The sequence below is a fragment of the Schistocerca nitens genome, chromosome 3, assembly GCF_023898315.1.
Source record: "Schistocerca nitens isolate TAMUIC-IGC-003100 chromosome 3, iqSchNite1.1, whole genome shotgun sequence".
NCBI classification, from domain to species: Eukaryota; Metazoa; Arthropoda; class Insecta; order Orthoptera; family Acrididae; genus Schistocerca; species Schistocerca nitens.
The window spans coordinates 925,716,781-925,741,192 of NC_064616.1; the positions used below are offsets into that span (position 1 = coordinate 925,716,781).

Genomic DNA, 24,412 nt, shown 5'->3' on the forward strand with positions numbered 1-24,412 from the left:
GCAGACATTTGTCATTATTAAAAATTTTACTGGCACATTTGTGTGATTCTTAAAGTGTAACACGCGAAAAAAAGATTAACATTATATGTGAAATCATAGCTTCTCTTGCAGCTTATTAACCTTAGAGACCAATATTATATGTGAAAGCTTTGCTTTTCTTGTAGCAACACTAAGTATATTAATTTTAAACTATTAACTTTCCCTATCAACAGTGATGTTGCTGTTAGCTGACTACATCACGTGTCCTATGCTCTGAATATTCGCTGTCATCAGCTGCCGAGATCACATGACATGAGCTATGACTGGCCTACAGAAACATACCGCAATATCGATTTCAATGATTCGGAAAGTAACATGCGGTGTTTGGTGGAATTCCAATGTATACTTTCGTAATATGAAAATACGCAACATACATGTTGCTGCACATAAAAGATATTTCCAAAACGTGTCTTTTTCCAAAACGTGTATTTTTCTCTGAGTTTCGTTTTCTAAAGTGCCAGGAAATTCTACGCCCATGAATAAAACCTTAACCATTCAAAGGATTGATAAGGGAAAATATACTGTCATTTAACATGGAAAAAGCGTGTTTTCACCTGGGAGAAAGTGTATTTTTAATTGGGAAATCTGAGAAAAATCCAGGAATTTTTCTTCCTTGTCCACGTATACAGCGTGAATAATCTTCTCAACCTGGACCCCATTCTTTTCTGGGCAATCCCAATGCATTGTAATTTAGGAAGTGTGACATTAGGATCATAAGGTTGTTCTACACATATCCAGTCATATGCCTTGCCGTCACCGTCTCCCAAATACTGTGTGTATCTGAATCTCTGTTTGCCACTGAACGATAAAAAGTCATGAGAACTCTTTCTACTTCCATCCCACCACTTGGACCAGTGTAATTCATACTCTTTCTCAGTCTCACTGCCACAAGTTTTACAGCACTTGCTTAGAATGTCTACATCAATTACTTTGCCTGTATCAAATGATGTAGCTTTCATGACACCATTTAGCAAAGCGCGGCCACATTTCTGCCAGCTGTATTCAAAACAAGCACAAATATCACCACTTCACTGTTATTACTTTCCTTGAGTGCTTCTTCAGCTGCTTCCTTCATGAGATGTTACAAATTTCAGCAACAGCAGTTCCAATAATTTTATTGTAAGTCATAAATTTTGGAGGTAGATTTGGAATGTCAAGTGATGCAAATAAGAGTTTGCCTGCCTCCATCCGTTTACCAATAGATCTGAGACCATAAACTAGCCTGATGGTATTACCATACAAATTATTATTTGCTATTTCTGATGTGTCATTGCTGTAGCAACTGCACACATTTTGCACAATTAACGTCTGTTTTGACACAATCCCATTGCAAAAACACCGATTCTCTCCCAAGGATACGTCACCCCCACATATTCTGCACACAGTATTTTTGGAAATGAAATCACAGGATATGCTAAGGTTCACCACAATATTTCCAAACGAATGTTCGTCTCCACAAGCTAACTGGGAGGAAACTCCTTGAAGACACTGCAGTTTCTTTCTTGAGGTGCTGATTATCTGTACATTTAACATTTTTGCTTCCTTTGACCTGCTAACATCATTTACCTTTATGTATATTTCCTCTGAATTTTAATTTAGGCGAGAGTTGATTTATTTGCAGCATTTTTATGAAAATATGTGAAACTAGAGAAAATAGAAATCAGCACTCACTCCACTCACAACCAATAGTGTTCAAAAACAATAACAAACATGATGAGAACGATGAGTATCACTAGTAGATACAGGGTAGGAAGCCTTGACACGGTAAAACAATAAAATCAGGAAATAATGTACAAGGAATAAAATAAACCTGTGCATTCTCTCTGCATGGTGCCAGATCACACAGTGTCAAGCGGAAGACCATGTTGCTTCCAATGGACTGCTGAGAGGTTCGTCTGCACTTTTAAAACTCCACTGGTGAGATTGCACTGACATCATGATCTCGACAGAGTGATCAGTTTATTTTTATTTGGTGTATTTGCTTGAGGGAATGTTCACTGTACTGGGTACTATCTGTTGACAACTTTTGCTTTGATTTGTCTACATAAGGACTTTAAGATTGGCCAGCTTTCTTTTGTTTATGTGACATCTAACTTGTATGTCATTTTCTTTATTATGCGTTTCTACAGTGTTGTCATAATAAGCCAAATAAATTGTGCTCATAACTGCAGACTTCTACGGTGGCGACAAGTCTTTTTGAACTCTAAATGCACCAATATACTGGACAAATGCAGAATTTATAACGCAGTGGCTCCAACAACAGCAGAAACAGAGACTTCTTGGTTGGCAATTACTGGAACAACAGCAACAGCAGTTGGCCTTACTACAGCAACACATAATAGCATTGTCCATCAGGAATGAGACAACTTCAACAGTTCTGCCATTTTTTTCATTTCTGAATGATGTTTATGATCAGGAAATGTACTTACGACACCTCCACCATCACTTTTCTGCCTACAAGATTGGTGATGGTCAGTTTTTCTTTCGTGGTCTTCGTATTGTGTGTTGGATTTGCTCCTTGTAAATTGTCCCGTACTAAACGTACTGATAATTTGTCTTTTGCTGAACTTTGTAATCTGCTGTCAGATCATTATAGAAAGCATTTGCTAAGATATCAATTTTACCAACATTACAAACAACCATCAGAAACCTATAAATCTTGATCACTGATCTGCAGGGTCTTAGTCACCATTGTGCTTTTGTGTGCTCCGACAAATCATGTCCCTGATCGTCTGCCAACTTCTTGATTTTGAACTTGCTTCTCCAACATTCGCCTGACAAGGAAGTCAGCTCCCAGGCTTTATGCCATGTGGCTCCATTGTCTGACAAAGTCCTTAAAATTTCTCAGGCTTTTTAATTAACAGAGGAAACTGAAAGCCAGTAGGAGGTTCAGTCTGCTGTGCCCACCATTGCCACCTGTGTAACGCTCCACACTTCCTGTAGGCACAGTAATTAAACACATGCTGTGCTGGTGCACTGCCCTCGAGGCACAAGAACCGGGCGGTGACACTTCTAGTGGCTCTGAATGACCTCCCTCTCATAACAAATTTCAGAATCTTTTCTGTTTTCTCCATATCGATGGAATTCCAATCTGCATTGTGTACCTTCTTTTGTCCTCTGTGTTTCCACCGAAACCCTCCCTCCCTCAGCCCACATCGATACACTACTTGTTTTTTGTGTAGCGTTAGGGTGCACATTGCTAATGTATGGTGGTAGTCCAACACCCAGAACCATGGGTATGCTGTAATGTCTGGCTCTTCCATTTTGTTCCTTGCAGGATCTCATCACAGCTCTCCTACTGAAGCAGTGTACCCTGTTGAAACTGACACAGCATGCTGCAAGTCAACTTGTCATACTGGTAATCATGTTAAGAGTGAATAAATGGGAATTCCCTTTTCAGGTGGATACTGGCAACATCCTCTTCTCTTATGAACAGTGCTATCTACACTGCTTTGGTTAACTGCCTTATATATGGATCTGTTTACCCCCCCCCCCCCCCTTCCCCGGTTTTAGACAGGCTGTGGCTATAGCTGTAAAAGTTCATTTGAAATCTTGGTCTGTGCCTCATTTCTTGCACGCTCTCCCTATTCCACACATCGATGCCATTAAAGTGGAATTGGACTGATTGAGGTATGTAGTAACAGACTCGGACAGCGACGTGGAGCTGTCACAGCTGTGAGAGATCAATCCCTACCTTCTGCTCTCACCACTTTTGGCACTGCAGTCTGCAAGTAAGTCTCTGCAAGAAGTGCTGTGGGAAGAGGCGATGTCCCTGGAGCTCATGTCACATCACTTGGCGAGACCCCATGACATCTGATCGGCTAGAACCACGTGCTGCCATGCAGAGGACACTCATTCTCTTGTGTACCATCTTGAGGGAATGTTTACTATACCCGCCGCCATCTGTTGACAACTTTTGATATGTTTTTGGACTATATATGGCCTTAAATATTGGCTGGCTATGTTTTATTTATGACATGACATGACATGACATGACATGACAGAATGTGTCAGTGTAATAAGGCAAATAAACCTGCAGACTTCTACACATATCACCCCAGTGCACTGTTGCAGTGTGTTGGCTACCCAGATGGAAGAATTCTCACAATTTTCTGTTCCAGCGTTGGTCTACTTGACACACAAAAGTACTGATGGCCACAGCTGGCTTACTCAGCTGTAGAACCCGCAGACCACAGGACCCAGGAACAACAGCCTTTGGCAGACCAGGCACCAACTCACATGGACAACAGCAGCAGTTCCGTCACCCCCTGGCAGTACCACCATCTTCTGGGGTGCTGAGGTGTTACCATCTGTCTTCTAAGTGGCGGGGGATGCTCTTTCGGGGTTCATAGCCCACCAGCATAACAGCATTGCGCCTTGAGCAGCCTATGCCAACACTTGAGTGGCTGAACACCGCCACTGCAGTTCCAAGCATATGATTCACCTACAGGCGGGAGCAGCATCGGCACGCTCTCAAAAGGGTGCAGTTGGTGTGGACCTACTCACTATTGCAGGATCGTGAGCTCGAAAATAGGTCTTACAAATCCTGGCAGCTCAATAGTGATTTCTCCATGAACAAGCTCTCTTGGGCTTTATGCTGATTGGTACCACTGTTAGTCAATCAGAAGCTGTCCTGGAATTCTCCCACAGCCTGTCGTCTGGTGCCAGTCTACCTGCCAGAGATCTTCGTCTCTGACGCTACATAGAGCAACCAGCAGTTGCCATGCTGAGACTTGGTCTTTACAGTGTGGACCTCCAGCACTTTGGTATGTTGGCTCAATGCAGTGTTTGTGTAATTAGAGAGTCGGTCAGTTGCTTTTGACCTGTACTTCAACTCTAGTAATTGATTCGCTTTCAGTGGCTGACAGTTCACTGGGTTTGTGTGTCTCACATGCTTCAATGAAAGAGACCTAACTGTGAACTATTTCGTGTAACCTAAAAAAAAAAAAAAAAAAACAACTCAACCTCGAGGTGTGCTGCGTTCTGATGGAATGCATGGCTGTTGAGGTGGAACAGTTGTTTGTGGGCAACGTCTGCAGAACCTGCCGTACCTCAGTTGTGCTCTGTCTGAGTGGACCCTTACTTCCCTAGCTGATCGTGTGGCCAACATGGAACCCTCGAAATCTTCTTCTCCTCCCAGCAGGAAGGGTGTACCGCCTGGGAGTATTCACACCCATTCATCCAAAAGAATGAGAGAGGCTAGTCCTCCTGATAATAAGAATACTTTGGACTGTAGTAACAGGACTCATGGAGTTGTGAATAACAGGGTGTTTCTGGTGATAAAGAGGAAGGAGGGGACATTTGAAAAAGTGTCCTCCTTTTATATCCATAAGGGTTTGGAAGGCCTTGCTGGAACATTAAAATCTATAAAATGATTGTGTAATGGCTCATTGTTGGTCGAAACTAGCAGGTCAAAGCAGGTAGACCTTAAGAAATTGCAGAAACTGGGTGACTATGATAACATTGTTGAGATGCACACCTCTCTCTACTCCAATAAGAGTGTTGTCACATGCTAAGATATCATGGACATGGACATGGACATAGAAGAACTTAAGCAAGAATGGGCATCCTAGGAAATAGTTGATGTGGAGCAACGAACATGCAGGAATAATGGAGGAACTGAAAAGACTGCCACTTTCATTGTCACATTCAATTCTCCGACACTGCCTGAACATTTCATGGCGGGCTTCCTTCGACTTAATGTTCGGTCTTACATTCGAAACCCTATGCGGTGCTATAAATGTCAGTGTTTCGGTCATACAACCATGAGTTGTGGAGGTGAAGCGATCTGTGGGAGCTGTGGAAAAGCCACTCGTGACATTGGGACTGACTGCTCATCTCCAGCAGTCTGCATCAACTGCTCTGGGAACCACCCAGTCTAATGCCGAGACTGCGCTGAAGATTGCAAAATACAGGAGATGAAAGTGACCAAGGGGATCCCCTATGCCGAAGCAAAAAAGAAATTAAGGCGACGAAAGCCTCTGTCTTTGCCACCTCATATTCTTCCATGGTGCAGAAACCTATTCCCAAGGCGGGCACTTCGGCACAGATGACGCTTAATGTGCCTGTATCCACCACGAGCACCTTACTTCCATGTGTAGATGTCAAGGGAAAAAGAGTAAGAACAAAGCAATCCAGGCAGCTACACTAGGAAATACCAATAACGGTTCCGCAGCGAGCATCCAGAAGGTACAAGAAAAGCAGAGTGCCTCTCAATGCCCCCTTTCCCCCTCATCCTCGAAGGGACAGGGTGCAGGGAAAGGCTCATGACAGAGTCAAAAGGTGTCCTGAGCACCATCAGACATAATTCTTTCCGTCTGACTGATGAGGAGGATATCATAGAGTTAGATGCCTTGCATCCAGGCAGCCCCTCCACTCCCCCTCGCTCTTAGAGTGCTTCATCTCCCCAATGCAAAGATGGGGTAGATTAAAACCACACTGAAGATATGGGTTCCGTACTGTAGAGAAACATGAATGGGTTCAGGACTAATGTAGAGTAACTAAAGCTCTTAGCACATGAACGTCTCTTGTGCTTTTGTTTACAAGAAACACATTTTAAAAATACAGATGTCCCTGTGCTCCAGGGATATACACTATACCGCAAGGACGACCTATTGGGGGAAAGGACCAGGGGAGGTGTCGCAGTGTCTGTCACTAATGCGCACCACTCCTCTGCTCTCTCCTTGTCTACTGACCTGCGAGCAGTTGCAGTTCAAATTCATGTGTGTCGAAGGATTAGTATTTGCTCTCTGTATTTACCTGTGCAAGATGCACTAGACTCTGGGGCTCTCACAGATCTTATCGCACAATTCCCATGACCATTTCTCCTCCTGGGAGACTTCAATGCCCATCTTGTCCTGTGGGGCTCGACCAATACTTACCCTCGGGGTCGGGTTTTGGAGGGCCTCATGACATCACATGAGCTGTGCATCCTCAACACGGGTACTCACACACATTTCTCTACTGGTACTGGGTCATTCTTGGCCATCGACCACTCTGTTCTGCCGCCCTCGCCTACTCTGTTCACTGTGTCATTGGTGACCTTCATTCCAGTAACCACTTCCCAATCCACCCGCCTTCACGTACTAAGTAGCTCAGCACCTGAAGTTAAGCCCCGAAAATGGATGGTCAGCAGGGCTAACTCAACACATTTCAGCCAGTTGGCTGTGTTCGAACACTGCGACAGCGTCAAGGATGAGTGGACATAACACAAGTGATCCATCGTGCCACTGACTTCTCCATCCCACAGCCCTCAGGCCATCTTAGGAGGCGACCAGTACCTTGGTGGACAGATGAATGCCATTCCGTGATCCGGGAAAGGCATGCTGCTCTTCGACATTTTAAATGCCGACCAACAACAGATAACCTTAGGGCCTTTCGAGTCGCAAGGACCAAGGCTCGACAAGTTGGTAGGGATAGTAAGAAAAGGTCATGGCAAGCATTCCTGGCCTCCGTCAAGAGTTCCACTTCTTCTATAACAGTATAGGAAGCCATCCGGAGGATTTACGGTAAACGCAGCCATTTACTGATAGATGCTGGCCGAACATTCTGCATGAACTACTGACAAGCAGGCCAGGATCCAGCATTTCGTTGCTAATCGTGCAACTGTACGGAGGGAAAAGTTGGACTTCAGGTCCAACAGTTCTGAGGCCTACAACTCCCCTTTCTTCATGTGGGAGCTCGAATCGGCTCTGACTGAGATTCGTGACACTGCACCCGATCACGACCAAATGTGGTAATGCATGCTTCAACATTTGCCAGCAGCATCAAAGAAAATCCTCCTCGAATGTTTTAATCTAATATGGCAGATAGGCAACTTCCCCAACTCGTTGAGGGAGGCAATTCTGATCCCTCTCCTCAAATCAGGAAAGGACTGCATGCCCCAGTAGTTATCAGAGTATCACCTTAGCAAGCTGTGTAGGAAAGATCCTGGAGTGAATGGTTAACTATTATCTGGTCTGGTTGTTAGAGACCAGGCAACTCCTTAGCTGCTCTCAGTGTGGATTCCAAAGATTTCAGTTCACTGTCGACAATCTGACCCTCCTAGAGGCAGCTATTCAGCAGGCTTTCCTCCGTGAGCATCACTCTTAGATATAAGTAAGGCATACGATACTACTCGGAGACACTTTATTCTCGCACAACTGCATCAATGGGGCTTTCATCACCACCTCCCCATCTTCATATGGTCTTTCTTGTCTCAGCAGTTTTTTAGGACATGAGGTGATGACACACTGTCTGATTGATTTGAACAGGAGAATAGTGTTCTTAAGGTCAGTGTTTTAAGTATTACCCTCTTTACCATAGCCATCAATAGTGTGTCACATCTATGGTAAGGAGTCCTGCACAGTGCCACTTATTTGTGGATGATTGGATGATTTTGCTGTTTTCTGTTCCTCCTACAGTGTTGCAATGGCAAGCTGTTAGTTGCAACTTACAGTGCGATGGTTAGAGGAGTGGGCTGCAAAGACAGATTTTCAGTTTCCTGGAGATAAGTGTGTGTGCATTCATTTTAACTGTTCACGTCGTCTTTGTAATTTGCCTACCTTGAATATGGGGGACACCAACCTACATTTTAGATACACAGTGTGGTTTCTGGGCCTCATTTTTGACTCCCAATTGTCGTGGTTACCACACCTGTGAGATCTGAAAGCCAGAACCCTGAAGGCACTGAACATCATCAAGTGGCTTAGCCACAGGTCTTGGGGAGTGGACAGGGCGTGTCTCCTTCAGTTTTATTGGGCTTTTGTGTGTTCGCGGCTGGACTATGGTTGCATGATGTATGGGTCAGTGAGGCCCTCTTACTCGTGTGTCATTGACGCTGTCCATCATCATGGGATTTGGCTGGCCATGGGTGCTTATCAGACTGGTCCCATACCTAGAATCTATGCTGAGGTGGGGGAACCGCCACTTTCCATTCAGAGACAGCTCCTCATGGTGCATCAGGTGTGTAAGTTCCTTGCAGCTCCAACTTCACCTGCACACCATACTGTTGCTTGTCCACCTCTGGAATACCTTTTTTCCAACCGTCCATGAGCCACAATGCCATTTGGGATCCTCGTGCAGCTTGGAGCCAGTATGACCCCAAATCCAGGGTTTTAACCACCTGCCACCGTGGTTACTGGAGACGCCCAGTTCGATTTTAGATTTCGTGCAGTACAGGAGAGAGAGCACTCCTGCTTCTATTTTTAATGTGATATCCTCTGATATTTTATCTGAGTACGACGATCATGTAGTTGTTTTTATGGATGGGTCCAAGCAGAGGGACTCTGTTGGTTGGTCTGTCGTTTTCCCAGATCGTGTCCTCAAGGTCAGACTGCCTCCAGTATTTACCATCTTCGACACAGAATTATATGCGATCTTGCGAGCACTGGAGCAGATGAGATGTTCTTCCGCTGTTAAATTTTTCGTCTGCTCAGATTCTCTGAGCGTACTTTACTCTCCCCAACATTTGTACCCAGCAGATACTGTAACCCAGAATATTCAGGATGCCCTCCTACAACTACAACAACTGTTGAGGTGGGATCTTTCTGCTGGGTACCTGGGTACATTGGAATTGCAGGGAATGAAAGGGTGGATCGAGCAGCCAAGGAGGCGTGTCATAAACTTCCAGTATTTCAGTGTGCTATCCCCCTGCATGCTATCACCTCACTGTTGAGGTACAAAGTTGTGTCGATGGGAAGACTAGGGGCTGGCAGTGACCAATAACAAGGTCCGTGTCATCAAGCCCACAACTTTGCCATGTAGTACTTCCTTCCAGTTACGTTGGCGGGATGAGGTCCTTCTTACTTGTCCTCGCATAGGCCACAGCCCTAAGACACATGGATTCTTAGTCCAGCGAGAGGACCCTCCAATGTGTGGTGCTTGTGACCTGCAGATCACAGTACACCACATTTTATTGGATTGCATTTTATTTGCTGACCTGCAGACAGCTGCGGATTTGCCTGCAGATCTGACGTCTATTTTATGTAATGATCAAATGACTGTGATTAGGGTTTTTAAAGTTTTGTGAATTGTCCAACATTTTTAACAAGATTTATGGGAGATATTTTTAATGTGTCAAAGGGTGGCTGGCTCACCCTAGATTTCTGTAAGTGTTCAGCTAGTCACATTTCCCCATGCTTTTCTGTTAGTACTTCTGTGCTTTGTTTTCTCTGTGTTTTAATTTCCTGATTAGCTCTCTTCCTATCTAATTGGTTTTTTAATGCATGTGAGAGTGCAGGTGATCCAGAGTGACTGTGGTCATTTAGAGTGCGTGTTTGTAAAACACTTTTAGTTCATCTCTACATTCATTTGTTTTTATAAGTGTAAGGGCGCTGATGACCTCGCTATTGGGAGCCCATTAGGTCACACACACACACACACACACACACACACACACACACACACACACACACACAGTGTTTTGCTCATGTTTTGCAATATGGATGTTGATGAGGCACCCCTACTCACCAGTGTAGACCAGTTCATAATCACAGCTAAGCTTGTATACTCTTAGTATGTAGTCTTTAGTGGCATGCAGGAATACTCTTACTTTGTTGTTGCTGTTGTAGATGGGTTTGATTGCTCCTTTGTGTAGAATCTTGTCCACACTATCACTGAGGCCTCATACTTTGTAGTTGGGGTATTTGCTGTGGCAGTTCTTCCTGAGTGCTCTTGATCTTGTCTCTTGTTGTAATAGCATTCTTTATGGTACTCTCACTAAAGCTACTTGCTCTGAAAATGGTTCGTTGCCTCCAAAGTTCACCATCCAGGGTGCTGCTGTTACTGATTCAGTGTGCTCTTGTTTTTAGTGTGTGAATTAGAAAATTATTTTGTTTTGGGTGGTGATAAGACATGACAATCCAGTATCTGTTCATGATTGTTGGTTTTAAATACTGTGTGTCCGAGTTTCCTGCTATGTTTCTCATAGATCTATTCTTTCTCATGTCCACAGTGAACTGTATTCTGTCAAGTTATTAGTTTAGATGCTGGTGGAAAAGGCAAAGCTTATTTCCTCTGTGTGGTTAAATGATAAATGTCATCCACATTTTGTAACAAGCATTTAGGAAGAAGATAGATTCACCCAGCTACAAGTCATCAGATCAAGCACAACTGACTGTCAAAATCAGAATTTTGCCCAACTATCACCACATGCTCCCAGTGAAAAGCCTACGCTGGACACATTGGAGATAGTTGTGAACCACTCCAACCACACCCTCAGTGAGGCAGCCAAGCAAGTGCTATCCAAAGGACACAACTTAGCATTGGCTCCGCAGTGGGTCTCCACAGAAGAAATAAGAATCAGTGAAAGTTTCACTCTGTGCCCTGCTCCGAGTAGAAGCAGAGAAGATTAGACAAGAGACAGTCAAGACCTTGCTACGTGCAAAGCTGCTGCAAGTTAATATCTGAAAGGAAAAACAACATGCCATGTTAGAACTGAGGAATAATCCTGATATTTTAGTCATACAAGTTGACAGTGGCGATGTGTCCATCATTGTGGACTCTGTGGACTACAGTTCCAGGATGAGATACCTCATCAAAGAGACCATATAAATAGAACTTAAGAGTGACACTAGTGCCAAGATACAGATGAACACTCTAATTAAGGAGTCAAGATTACAGAGTGACACAAGAAAAAAAGTCATACCTGAAGTTCCAATAGCACCAAGGATTTATGGACTATCTAAGGCACACACAGAAGAATATCCATTAATTCCTATAGTTAATTGTATTAATTTGCATACATACCATCGGGTGAAATGCTTAACGAACAAGCTGAGGCATGATGGATCATACAGAGTTGTATGTTCAGGACACTTTATATTTCATTGACCGCTTAAAGGTCCTATCCATCTCATCCACAGAATTAATGGTGAACTTTGATGTCAAATTCTTGTTCATCAGTATCCACTACAGGACATACTGAATATTCTACTTCAGTGTGCTGAATCATATACAGAGTAGTCCATTGATCGTGACCGGGCCAAATATCTCACGAAATAAGCGTCAAATGAAAAAACTACAAAGAACGAAACTTGTCTAACTTGAAGGGAGAAACCAGATGGCGCTATGGTTGGCCCACTAGATAGCGCTGCCATAGGTCAAACGGGTATCAACTGCATCTTTTTAATAGAATCCCCCACTTTTTATTACTTATTCGTGTAGTACGTAAAGAAATATGAATGTTTTAGGTGGACCACTTTTTCGCTTTGTGATAGATGGCGCTGTAATAGTCACAAACATATGGCTCACAATTTTGGATGAACAGTTGGTAATGGGTAGGTTTTTTAAATTAAAATACAGAACATAGGTACGTTTGAACATTTTATTTCGGTTGTTCCAATGTGATACATGTACCTTTGTGAACTTATCATTTCTGAGAACGCATGTTGTTACAGCGTGATTACCTGTAAATACCACATTAATGCAATAAATGCTCAAAATAATGTTTGTCATTCTCAATGCATTTGACAATACGTGTAACGACATTCCTCTCAACAGCGAGTTGTTCGCCTTCCGTAATGTTCACACACGTGTTGACAATGCGCTGATGCATGTTGTCAGGCGTTATTGGTGGATCACTATAGCAAATATCCTTCAACTTTCACCACAGAAAGAAATCCGGGGATGTCAGATCCGGTGAACGCGCGGGCCGTGGTATGGTGCTTCGATGACCAATCCACCTGTCATGAAATATGCTATTCAATACCGCTTCAACCGCACGCAAGCTATGTGCCGGACATCCATCATGTTGGAAGTACATTGCCATTCTGTCATGCAGTGAAACATCTTGTAGTAACATCGGTAGAACATTACGTAGGAAATCAGCATACATTGCACCATTTAGATTGCCATCGATAAAATGGGGGCCAATTATCCTTCCTCCCATAATGCCGCACCATACATTAACCCGCCAAGGTCGCTAATGTTCCACTTGTCACAGCCATTGTGGATTTTCTGTTGCCCAGTAGTACATATTATGCTGGTTTACGTTACCGCTGTTGGTGAATGACGCTTCGTCGCTAAATAGAATGTGTGCAAAAAATCTGTCATTGTCCCGTAATTTCTCTTGTGCCCAGTGGCAGAACTGTACACGACGTTCAAAGTCGTCGCCATGCAATTCCTGGTGCGTAGAAATATGGTATGGGTGCAATCGATGTTGATGTAGCATCACCAACGTTTTTGAGATTCCCGGTTCTCGCGCAATTTGTCTGCTACTGATGTGCAGATTAGTCGCGACAGCAGCTAAAACACCTACTTGGGCATCATCATTTATTGCAGGCCGTGGTTGACGTTTCACATGTGGCTGAACACTTCCTGTTTCCTTAAATAACGTAACTATCCAGCGAAAGGTCCGGACACTTCGATCATGTCATCCAGGATACCGAGCAGCATACATAGCACACGCCCGTTGAGCATTTTGATCACAATAGCCATACATCAACACGATATTGACCTTTTCCACAATTGGTAAACAGTCCATTTTAACATGGGTAATGTATCATGAAGCAAATATCGTCCGCACTGGCGAAATGTTACGTGATACAATGTACTTATACATTTGTGACTACCACCCTGTATAAATGACCTTGTGCAGCATTGCCTGACACACTTATTTCAAGTGGTAAGGGAAGTTTTATAAACAGTGTGACAATAGGCACTGCTCTCCACTCCCCAGCATCCTAAATGTTGATTCTGCTATGTGGATGACACATTTTTCATTTGGGCACACAGAGGAAATGAACTTCACTGTTTTCATCAACATCCAAACCAACAATATGACAAAATACATTTCATGATGATGGAAATCAAAAAGGACGGCGTGCGACCATGTCATGATGTTGAGGTCTATTGGAAGCATGATGGGAAACTCGGACACAGTGTGTTTAGGAAGCCAAATACCTGAATGCCATGTCTCATGACCACTCAGAATAAAAGAACTTTGTGATTTATGCATTGACAGTGAGAGCACATGGAATCAGTGATACCGAAATCCTGGAGGGAACTTCACAAGTTATGAACCATATGCAGTGCAAATGGCTATAGTGAGGATACCACAAAGAAATCTATAGCAACAAGGGACAAAACTGATACTAGTAAGACAGAACCACCATAACAAATTGCCCATCTACTGTATATAAAAGGTGTTATTAATAGAGTGGACAAATTTCTACATAGGGGAGGAGGATGAAGCCAATTTAATACAGCAACAACAAAACAAGAAACGCTCCTGGTTCCACTAAAGACTGTAGGCAAAGTTCGTATACCAGCTCAGATGTAATTATGAACTGGTCCATATTGGGGAGATGGAGTGCCCTATCAGCTCTCATATTGGGGCACATGAGTGATACGCATGGTGTGGTCACCATACTAAATAGACAGTGGCATAAAATGCAGACAAGTGTGGTGGGTCTGTGCAATGTCTGTACATATTTCAACCAGGTAGCCAGTTATCACTAATGGAAAAAATCAATCAGGTTGTTGAAATATCTGAGTGGCAGTGAGGAGGGCTAGAAACTATCACTGTCTTGGTTGCCATTAATTGCAGGCCGGTGGGCCAAATGTTATAGATGAGTTATCACACCATGTGATGTAAATACTGCACTGCAGGCAACGTGAATCACTGACAGGTCACTATGTAAGCAACAGCATGTAACAAAGGCAATTTTCACTGGATTCTCAGATGACAATCAATTAAAATCAACATTCCCAGGAATAGTATTTGATATCCTTCCACCATTAACCCTTCAGCCACCAAAAAATAGTATTGCCATTACAATCAGCCATTTCTATTTGTGATGCAGTGTTAGTACAGTGTACCACATTCACAATAACAACATATTTGATGTAGATGCATGAGGCAACAAAGTAAATTAGGATATTATCACAAAGAAACCACAGGCAGTAACTGATAACTTTTTGGGTGCAGCTGGATGTGTTTCTTGAACTTTATATTTTATGGGTGTTATACATTGTCACAGATGCTATATGATGTTGCTAGTCATATCAAAACTACCAGTGAGTGCTCCTGGATTACAATAAAACTAATGGCGTTACCATAATTTCTGTTACAATGTGAAGTTCATTGTCATTCCTGTGTCATCCACTACTGTGCTTAGGAGCATCTATGATACTAACACTGTGAAGATGAAGATGAATGTGGTTAGTATTCATATTATGTGTGTTTTACATGCCTTAAAAATGCAATTAACAGGAAAATTTTTGTTCCAGAGCAGTCATGATTGATCATGCAGAAATTGCTCTGCATGATGCATTTGGTGATAAAGTATACTGGGAAGTGAGGAGGAGTATGAGATTTGCATTGCCACTTGTTGAGATAGCAACAGAATTCAGGAAAGATTTTCTTGACTCTGATGATGACACTGATGGTACAGTAAGGCCAAGGGACTGGCAGATGGAAAAGGTGATATAAAAATTAATCATATATAATAGACTTCAAATGCTTTTAATTCCATAGTCTTAACAATAAATCTTTTTTTACCTCCATTTATTTAGTTATTGCCAATAGTTTATTTGTAGTGGACTCGCGCAATAAATTCTTTTTTGTACCCCACAAGTGCAGAGAATAGTTGTGTGGAACTTCATATGGTCTTTCACCTTTTTAAAGACAATGCTGTGCTCACATACTCGGATGAAGTTATTTACCAATTGTGATTGTGAATATAGTGAGCACTGTATTCCACTTGATGAAGAAACCATTTAAGAATTGCTTTAAGTAGCACTGGAACAAAGCTTGAAACTCTTTAGCACAGCAGGGATATTGTTGTAGTTTTTTTTTTTTCACTTCAGTAAAAAAAGTCTCATAGCTCATGGCCGGAAGAGTATAAGGCCAAGATTAGAACATCACAGGGTCCCAGGTTCGATTCCCAGCTTGGTTAGGGGTTTTCCCCACCAGGGAACTGGTTATTTGTATTGTCCTCATCATTCGGGAGTGGCGAGATTGGAACTGGACAGATGGGGAAATTTTACGGGTGCTGATTGTCTCGATGTTGAGCACATCATAATCAAGATTAGAACAAAGTCGAAGCTTAACATTTCTGTCTTTATCAGATTTGCAGCAGTTCTAAGCAGATGAAGTAGTTTGTAAATTAAAATGTATTTCTAACCAAGAAGGTCTAAGAAGCAGCTTCAGTGCTATCTGCAATTGTCACATTAATTTATACACTGTTCCTTATGTCTTTAAAAAAAATTGTAATCGTCTCAATATTATAAAACGGATAGTTGCTACTCACCATATATCGGAGATGCTGAGTCGCAGATAGGCACAACAAAAAGACTGTCAGAAAGTCAGCTATTGGACAGCAAGTGTTGAAAATAGACAACATAGAAACATGCATGCACACACACACACACACACACACACACACACAAATGCAACTCACACACATATGACCACAGTCTCTGGCAGCTGAAGCCAGACTGCAACCAGCAGCGCATGATGGGAGAGGCAGCCAAGTGGTGGAGGTAAGAAGGAGACTGGGGTGGGTAGGGGGACGTTAATGTGCTGCTTGTGGGAGCATACAGGGATGAGGTGGAGAGAGGGTAGGGCAGCTAGGTGCAGTCAGGAGGTTAGACGGAGGGCGGGGGTGGGTGGGGTCAGGTAGGGAAAAGAAGATAAGTGAAAAGACTTGAGGGGGTGCATTGGTGGAATAGAGGACTGTGTAGTGCTGGAATGGGAACAGGTAAGGGGCTAGATGGATAAGGACGATGACTAATGAAAGTTGAGACCAGGAGGGTTACAAGAATGTCAGATATATTGCAGAGAGAGTTCCCACTTGAGCAATTGAGACAAGCTGGTGTTGGTGGAAGGATCCAGATGGCACAGGCTGTGAAGCAGTCATTGAAATGAAGAACATCATGCTGGGCAGTGCACTCAGCAACGGAGTGGTCCAGCCGTTTCTTGGCCACAGTTTGTCAGTGTCCATTCATGTGGACAGACAGCTTGTTGATTGTCACACCCAGCACAGCAGTTGCAGCTTAGCTGATAGATCACATGACTGGTTTCACAGGTAGCCCTGGCTTTGCTGGGATGGGTGATGCTTGTGGCTGGACTGGAGTAGTTAGTGGTGGGAGGATGTACGGGATAGGTCTTGCATCTAGGTCTATTACAGGGATATGAGGCAAGGGGTTGGGAGCAGGGGTTGTGTAGAGATGGATGAGCATATTGTGTAGGTTCAGTGGGCGGTGGAATAACGCTGTGGGTGGGGTGGGGAGGATAGTGGGTAGGACATATCTCATTTCAGGGCACAATGAGATGTAGTCAAAACCATGGTGGCCAATTTAATTCAGTTCCTACAGTCCTGGGTGGTATTTAGCCACGAGGGGAACGCTCTTCTGTGGCTGGGGCAATGGGACTTAAGGAAGCGGTGGGTGACTTGAAAGATAAGGCACAGGAGATCTGTTTTTGTACAACGTTGGGACGGTAATTACGGTTTATGGAGGTCTCGGTGAGATCCTTGGTATATTTCGAGATGGACTGCTCGTCACTACGTATGTGACGGCCATGGCTAGCAAGGCTGTATGGAAAGGACTTCTTCATATAGATTGGGTGGCAGCTGTTGAAGTGGGGTATTGCTGGTTGTTGGTAGGTTTGATATGGACCGAGTTGCTGACGTAACCATCTTTGAGGTGGAGGTTAACATCAAGGAAGGTGGCTTTTTGGGTTGAGTAGGATCACGTGAAGTAAATGGAGGAGAAGGTGTCGAGGTTCTGGATGAATGAGGATAGTGTCCTGCACCTCAATCCACACCAGGAAGATGTCATCAGTGAATCAGAACCAGCTGAGGGTTTGGAATTCCAGATGTTTAGGACGGAATCCTTTAGATGGCCCATGAATAGGATGGTGCCATGTGGGTGCCCATAGCCATACCCCAGATTTGTTTGTAGGTAATGCCTCCAAAGGGCAACAGCCTTGCCGCAGTGGATACACTAGTTCCCGTCAGATCACCGAAGCTAAGTGCTGTCGGCCGTGGCCAGCATTTGGATGGGTGACCATCCAGGCTGCCATGCACTGTTGCCATTTTTCGGGGTGCACTCAGCCTCGTGATGCCAATTGAGGAGCTACTCACCCGAATAGTAGTGGCTTCAGTCAAAGGAAACCACCATAACAACTAGGAGAGCGGTGTGCTGACCACATGCCCCTCCTATCCGCGTCCTCAGCTGAGGATGACACGGCGGTCGAATGGTCCCGATGGGCCACTTGTGGCCTGAAGTCAATGTGCAATGCCTTCAAAGGAGAAGTAATTGTGGATGTGAGGATATAGTTGGTCATGGTGACTTGAAGGAGGTTGTTGGTCTGGAATCCGTTGACCTTGGGAAAGGTAGTGTTCAATAGCAGTAAGGCCATGGACATTAGGGGTGATAGTGTTAAAGGAGGTTGCATCAATAGTGACGAGAAGGGTACCACGTGGTAAAGGAACAGGAACTGTGGAGAGTCGGAGGAAATGGTTGCTATGTTTTCTATAGGAGGGTAGATTGCGGGTAATAGGCTGAAGGTGTTGGTCTATGAGAGCAGAGATTCTCTCTGTGAGAGCGCTGTAACCCACCACACTGGGGCATCCTGGGAAGTTGGGTTTATGGTCTTTGGGAAGCATGTAGAAGATACGAGTGTGGGGAGCAGTAGGGGTGAGGAGAGAGATGGATTCCAGGGAGAGGTTCTGGGATGGGCATAGGGAATTGAGGATAGACTGAAGATCCTGCAGGATATCTGGGATGGAATCACTGTTAGACAGTTTGTAGGTGGATGGATCTGATAGCTGGCTGAGTCCTTCTGCCAGGTAATCCTTCTGGTTCAAAATATCAGTGGTGAAGCCTCTGTCAGCAGATAGGATTATAAGGTCAGGATCAGTTTTTTAGGTGGTGGATTGCAGTTCTTTCTGCAGATGTAAGGTTAGTTCATATGTTGAGGAATTTGGGGACTGATGGTGAGTCAGGGTTCAAGGTTAAGAAATTTTGGGAAGTTAACAGGGGGTGGTTTAGGGTCAGTGGGTGTGGATCACGGTTGGATAAGGAGCAAACGGAGTCAGGTTCAACATCGGTGTTTGGTTGAGTATGATCAGTAGGCGTGGTGGTGAAAAAGTTTTTCCACTGTAGGGGCCGGGAGAAGGAGAGGTGGTCTTGAATAAGTCCTACATGATTGAATTTTGGAGTGGGGCAAAAGGTGAGGCCTTTGGAAAGGACTGATACTTCTACAGGGCTAAGGCTTTTGCAGGAAACATTAATGACTGAGTTTTGGGTCTGTTTATTAGTCAGATAAGTGTGTGTAAAGTACATGGCAATGAGGGTGAACTAACGGACATACACCACTCTGACTCAATCGTGGGATAGCTAAAGAATATTTGTAATATAGTATAGAATTACAAGAGCACCTGTAAAGAATATTATAGTTAATAATTTGCACTAAGCATTTAATATGAGGAGTGCCTTTGTAAATACTGAATGAGTAAATAAATAAATCGTAACTGACTGGAAATATATTTGCTAATCCCAAAACAATTTCTGCTGTCCCTGAATTGAAAGTATTTTAAGTGAGAAGATGAAAACCCAATGACAATTTTGTGGTAGCTGAGGTCAAAACATTAGCCTGTCCCCGCACTGAATGAATATTTCATTATTTGAGAATGGAATGGGATGTACCTTTGCTATAGTCTTTCTTAGATCACACCCAAAAAATGCAGTTAATTGTAGAAGTGGCTTTTCATAGCACATCTAGCAATAATGAAAAATTAGCAATTTCCTAGATTTTTTCGATGATTAAGCTTCATTTTCACTTTGTCACCATAAAACTAGAAATCAATTGAGTAAAAAAAAGTAAATAAGTTGACCAAATTATTTAAATAATTTCTTACAGCAGTTAAGAAGTAATAAAAATTTTATTATTTCAAACAAAAAACATGACTCAAAACTAACGAAATTGAGTTCCAAATGCAACATTCAGATAGTATGAGCTTAAAGAACACTCATAAAAAATTTGCATAATAACTCTAGATTTTACATTACTTATATCAGCTTCATTTTCTGCACATGTTCGTAAGTATTTTTCTCACCAAATGCAAAATAATAGACTATCGCATTTGATGATGAACTGTAAGGGAACCAAGCAAAAATGTACAAATTATGCCTTTGCTTGACACAAGCTTTTCTAATATGGCTCTCAAAAGAACAACAAGAGTTTACAGAATGCCATCTCTTAAATCATCCTTTCTACAGAACTTGTTCAGCATGTTTGCCAAACAAGTACAATGACTTAGAATATTAGTAGTCTTTTTTTTCCACTTTGTGTGTTATTTTTATATTCTGCAGCTGTTGCCTGTCTTGTTACATATCCTGACATCTTGTGTCACTATAGATGGGATAGTTTTTCCAAACCCCACTAGAATGCATCGTCGCCAGCTTTATTTTCTAAGGGTATATTGTATGAAAATGAAAAGAAAATATATGTGCTTCAATATTTGTTCTTATCTGTCACTCCACCTTCTTTGGCATTCTTCTGTCTGGTGCAAAAAATAATTCTGTGAGATATACATGTTTTATTTACGCTTGACCAGCATTCAAATATAATCAACTTAGAGCTACAACAAAACAAACACTCGAGGTAGACAGATGTGAAAAGACCTTTACCAACCCCCAAACTGAACTGCAACATTACGTATGTTCAAGGGTTATTACATTTTCTGTTCTTTTACGATGTAGCTTATGATGTATTGGCTAGTGTGACTTTGAAATTTAATAAAAATTTGTGACAGTAGTCCTTGAGTTGTTAGTCTAGTGGTGTTTACTAAAGTAAAAGTTGTGCCAGTAAGACCATTTAAAAACCTAATTACAACCATTTGACAAGTGGTAGGAATAAAAATAACACAAATTAAATTAATTTGTGTCTTCTGGTCTAAAAAGTTAAATTACAAATTGAATCCTATTGTGTAAAGTTTGAAAATACTATTGTGGTGCAAGAGATGTTAACAAACTTGGAAGGTATAAATTGACTACTTAGCAAGTAAACTTAACAACTTAGGATTTCCAATGTGTATTTTGTCAGGTGCTACAAACGTAGACACCAGAAAGATAGTCTATCACTACTTTGAGTCAGTTGTTCATTGCGGGATAATCTGGGAAAATTCAGCAAGTGCCGTGAGCTTCCTAGTATTAAAAAAGAAAATAATTAAGAACAAATGTGTTGCCGAAAAACGTGTATCATGTTGACCACTATTAAAAATTTAAGAATACTATCTGTTCCCTCTCTTTAAATATATAAAGTGGTGATGTTCTTATGTAAAAATCAACATACACTTGACACTTTCCATTTTGACCACAACTACAGAATGTGCCGCAGACAGCATGTGCCACAGGCACAATGTGCCACAGACTGACTTTTAAACTCTTGACTCACCGCTTAAAATACTATGCTTTCATGCCAGAATATACGAGGTTAAAAATTTACAGTAAAATAAAAGACAGTAATATATTTAACATGGAGATGGTTTCACTGAAAAAGAGTGTACTTTACTCTGGAAGAGTGTTGTTATACTGTTCAGGAATTCATTGAGAACAGTTTCACAGTTTGAAGAAGGAACTAACACATTTTATGTTTTGTATACTGGAAGCTATAGAATGTATTTGTGTAGCAGTATCTCAGAAATGTATATAAAACAATACAAACTTTTGTATTTCTTTTAAAAATATTTCTTATTGTAAATCTTGACTTGTCTCCCATACGTCAAATCAGATGATTTGAAAAGTGTGTGTAACAAGGTGAATAAACGAAATTTCACTGCTATCTGGAAATTGCTATTGGATGAAAATATCAAAGGTTCATTCTGATGTTACCTCTCTCCCTATATAGCTGGCTACTTCTGGTGTGTTTTTGTAAGTGGTCAGTCAGCTATACTTTCCAGAGTTATTTATTTTGCCTTCAGTCTGTCATTTAGCTAGGATTTTAATAGCACATTTGAACATTGACAGAGTTGACAATTTTACATTCTGCATGATTGAGTTGGTGAATGTGAGTGAAAATGGGAGAGAGTGATTGTAATTTTAAATCATTTATAATGTGTGCATTTTTAGTTTTACCTCTTTCAACCACATTCATCTCAGACTATTCTAGCAAGGGTGCTAATAAACCCACTATTGAGTATTCTAAATCAACACACACACACTTTCACCTACATTTGTAAACTGGTATACTGAAGCTATAAGTCACAACTTGAGATTGTAACACTTCGTTGGTAATATTTTGCTTATGTTAAGCAAAAGTCTGGATTTCAGTTCCCTTTCCCGCAGACAGGTTTAATATATCTGAAAAGTTTTGTTCTGGAGACACCAACTTGACTGTTGAAACCTATGATGACAAAGTATGAAAAAAGTTAAAAACAAATGCATACACTGTCCCAGTGTGAATAAGAAGTTTGAAACTCTTCACAATTTTTGTCACTTTTAACTCTATCAGGAAAGAGTTCTTTGAGTTGTTGGAAATGCAGATGATAAACGGGTATTCATTGGACAAATATATTATACTAGAACTGACATGTAATTACATTTTCACGCAACTTGGGTGCATAGATCCTGAGAAATCAGTACCCAGAACAACCACCTCAGGCCGTAATAACGGCCTTGATACGCCTGGGCATTGAGTCAAACAGAGCTTGGATGGCGTGTACAGGTACAGCTGCCCATGCAGCTTCAACACGATACCACAGTTAATCTAGATTAGTGACTGGCGTATTGTGACGAGCCAGTTGCTCGGCCACCATTGACCAGATGTTTTCAATTGGTGAGAGATCTGGAGAATGTGCTGGCCAGGGCAGCAGTCGAACGTTTTCTGTATCCAGAAAGGCCTGTACAGGACCTGCAACATGCGGTCATGCATTATCCTGCTGAAATGTAGGGTTTCACAGGGATTGAACGAACGGTAGAACCACGGGTCGTAACACATCTGAAATGTAGCGTCCACTGTTCAAAGTGCCGCCAATGCGAACAAGAGGTGACAGAGACCTGTAACCAGTGGCAACCCATACCATCACACCGGGTGATACGCCAGTATGGCGATGACGAATGCACGCTTCCAATGTGCGTTCACTGCTATGTCGCTAAACACGGATGCGACCATCATGATGCTGTAAACAGAACCTGGATTCATCCGAAAAAATGACGTTTTGCCATTTGTGCACCCAGGTTCGTCGTTGAGTACACCTTCGCAGCCGCTCCTGTCTGTGATGCAGTGTGAAGGGTAACCGCAGCCACGGTCTCCGAGCTGATAGTCCATGCTGCTGCAAACATCGTCGAACTGTTCGTGCAGATGGTTGTTGTCTTGCAAATGTCCCCATCTGTTGACTCAGGGATCGAGACGTAGCTGCACAATCCGTTACAGCCATGCGGCTAAGATCCCTGTCATCTCAACTGCTAGTGATAAGAGGCCGTTGGGATCCAGCAGGGTGTTCCGTATTACCCTCCTGAACCCACAGATTCCATATTCTGCTAACAGTCATTGGATTTCGACCAATGTCGCGATACGATAAATCGCAATCGTGATAGGCCACAATCCGACCTTTATCAAAATCGGAAACATGATGGTACGCATTTCCCCTCCTTACACGCGCCATCACAACAACATTTCACCAGGCAACGCCGGTCAACTGCTGTTTGTGTATGAGACATCGGTTGGAAACTTTCCTCATGTCAGCATGTTGTAGGTGTCACCACCGGTGCCAACCTAGTGTGAATGCTCTGAAAAGCTAAACATTTGCATATCACAACATCTTGTTCCTGTTGGTTAAATTTCGTGTCTGTAGCACATCATCTTCGTGGTGTAGCAATTTTAATGGCCAGTAGTGTATTTGAAAAACAGTGTCATGGCTTGTGATATCAAAAGAGGTACATGGGATGATGACAGTGTTTTTCACCAGTGCACATAGTGCATAATTTCTCTGGACAACACTCTTTTTGAACAAGAAGGCAATCATGAAAGATTTTGTATTAATAAAGATTAACTGAAATATAAGAAGCAGATTTACATGTGTTACTTTGTACATACTTCACACAGGGATTTTCTGAAGCACATGGTGGACCATACCTGTGTGTACATCTGAGGAGAAAAGATTTTGTCTGGGCAAGAGCAAAAGATGTACCCAGCATCAAGGGAGCAGCCCAACAGATCTCAGAGTTGTTAAAGAATTTGGAGTTGGACACAGTATTTATCGCAACAGATGCTCCAAAAGAAGGTATATATCTATGCAAATAGTGGAATATTTGATTCTGCAGTGTTCTATCTTTAATAGCTCTATGTCTATTACATCAGGCTATGAAGACATTCTTGTATCAGGTAAACAGAGAACTAGATTAGCTTTTCCCCTTATTGTTATTGTTACTTTCTTTGTGAATG

At 42.4% G+C, this 24,412-nt stretch overlaps 1 protein-coding gene across 1 annotated transcript in view; it reads left to right on the forward strand.

Moving 5' to 3' along the window:
• The window catches only part of LOC126248995 (GDP-fucose protein O-fucosyltransferase 2), a 101,010-nt gene that overhangs the window by 62,457 nt on the left and 14,141 nt on the right, over nucleotides 1–24,412 (forward strand). The window contains exons 6-7 of the mRNA XM_049950572.1: nucleotides 15,250–15,442; nucleotides 24,074–24,251. Of these exons, the coding sequence (XP_049806529.1) occupies nucleotides 15,250–15,442; nucleotides 24,074–24,251 (371 nt within the window). The remainder of the gene's footprint in view (nucleotides 1–15,249; nucleotides 15,443–24,073; nucleotides 24,252–24,412) is intronic.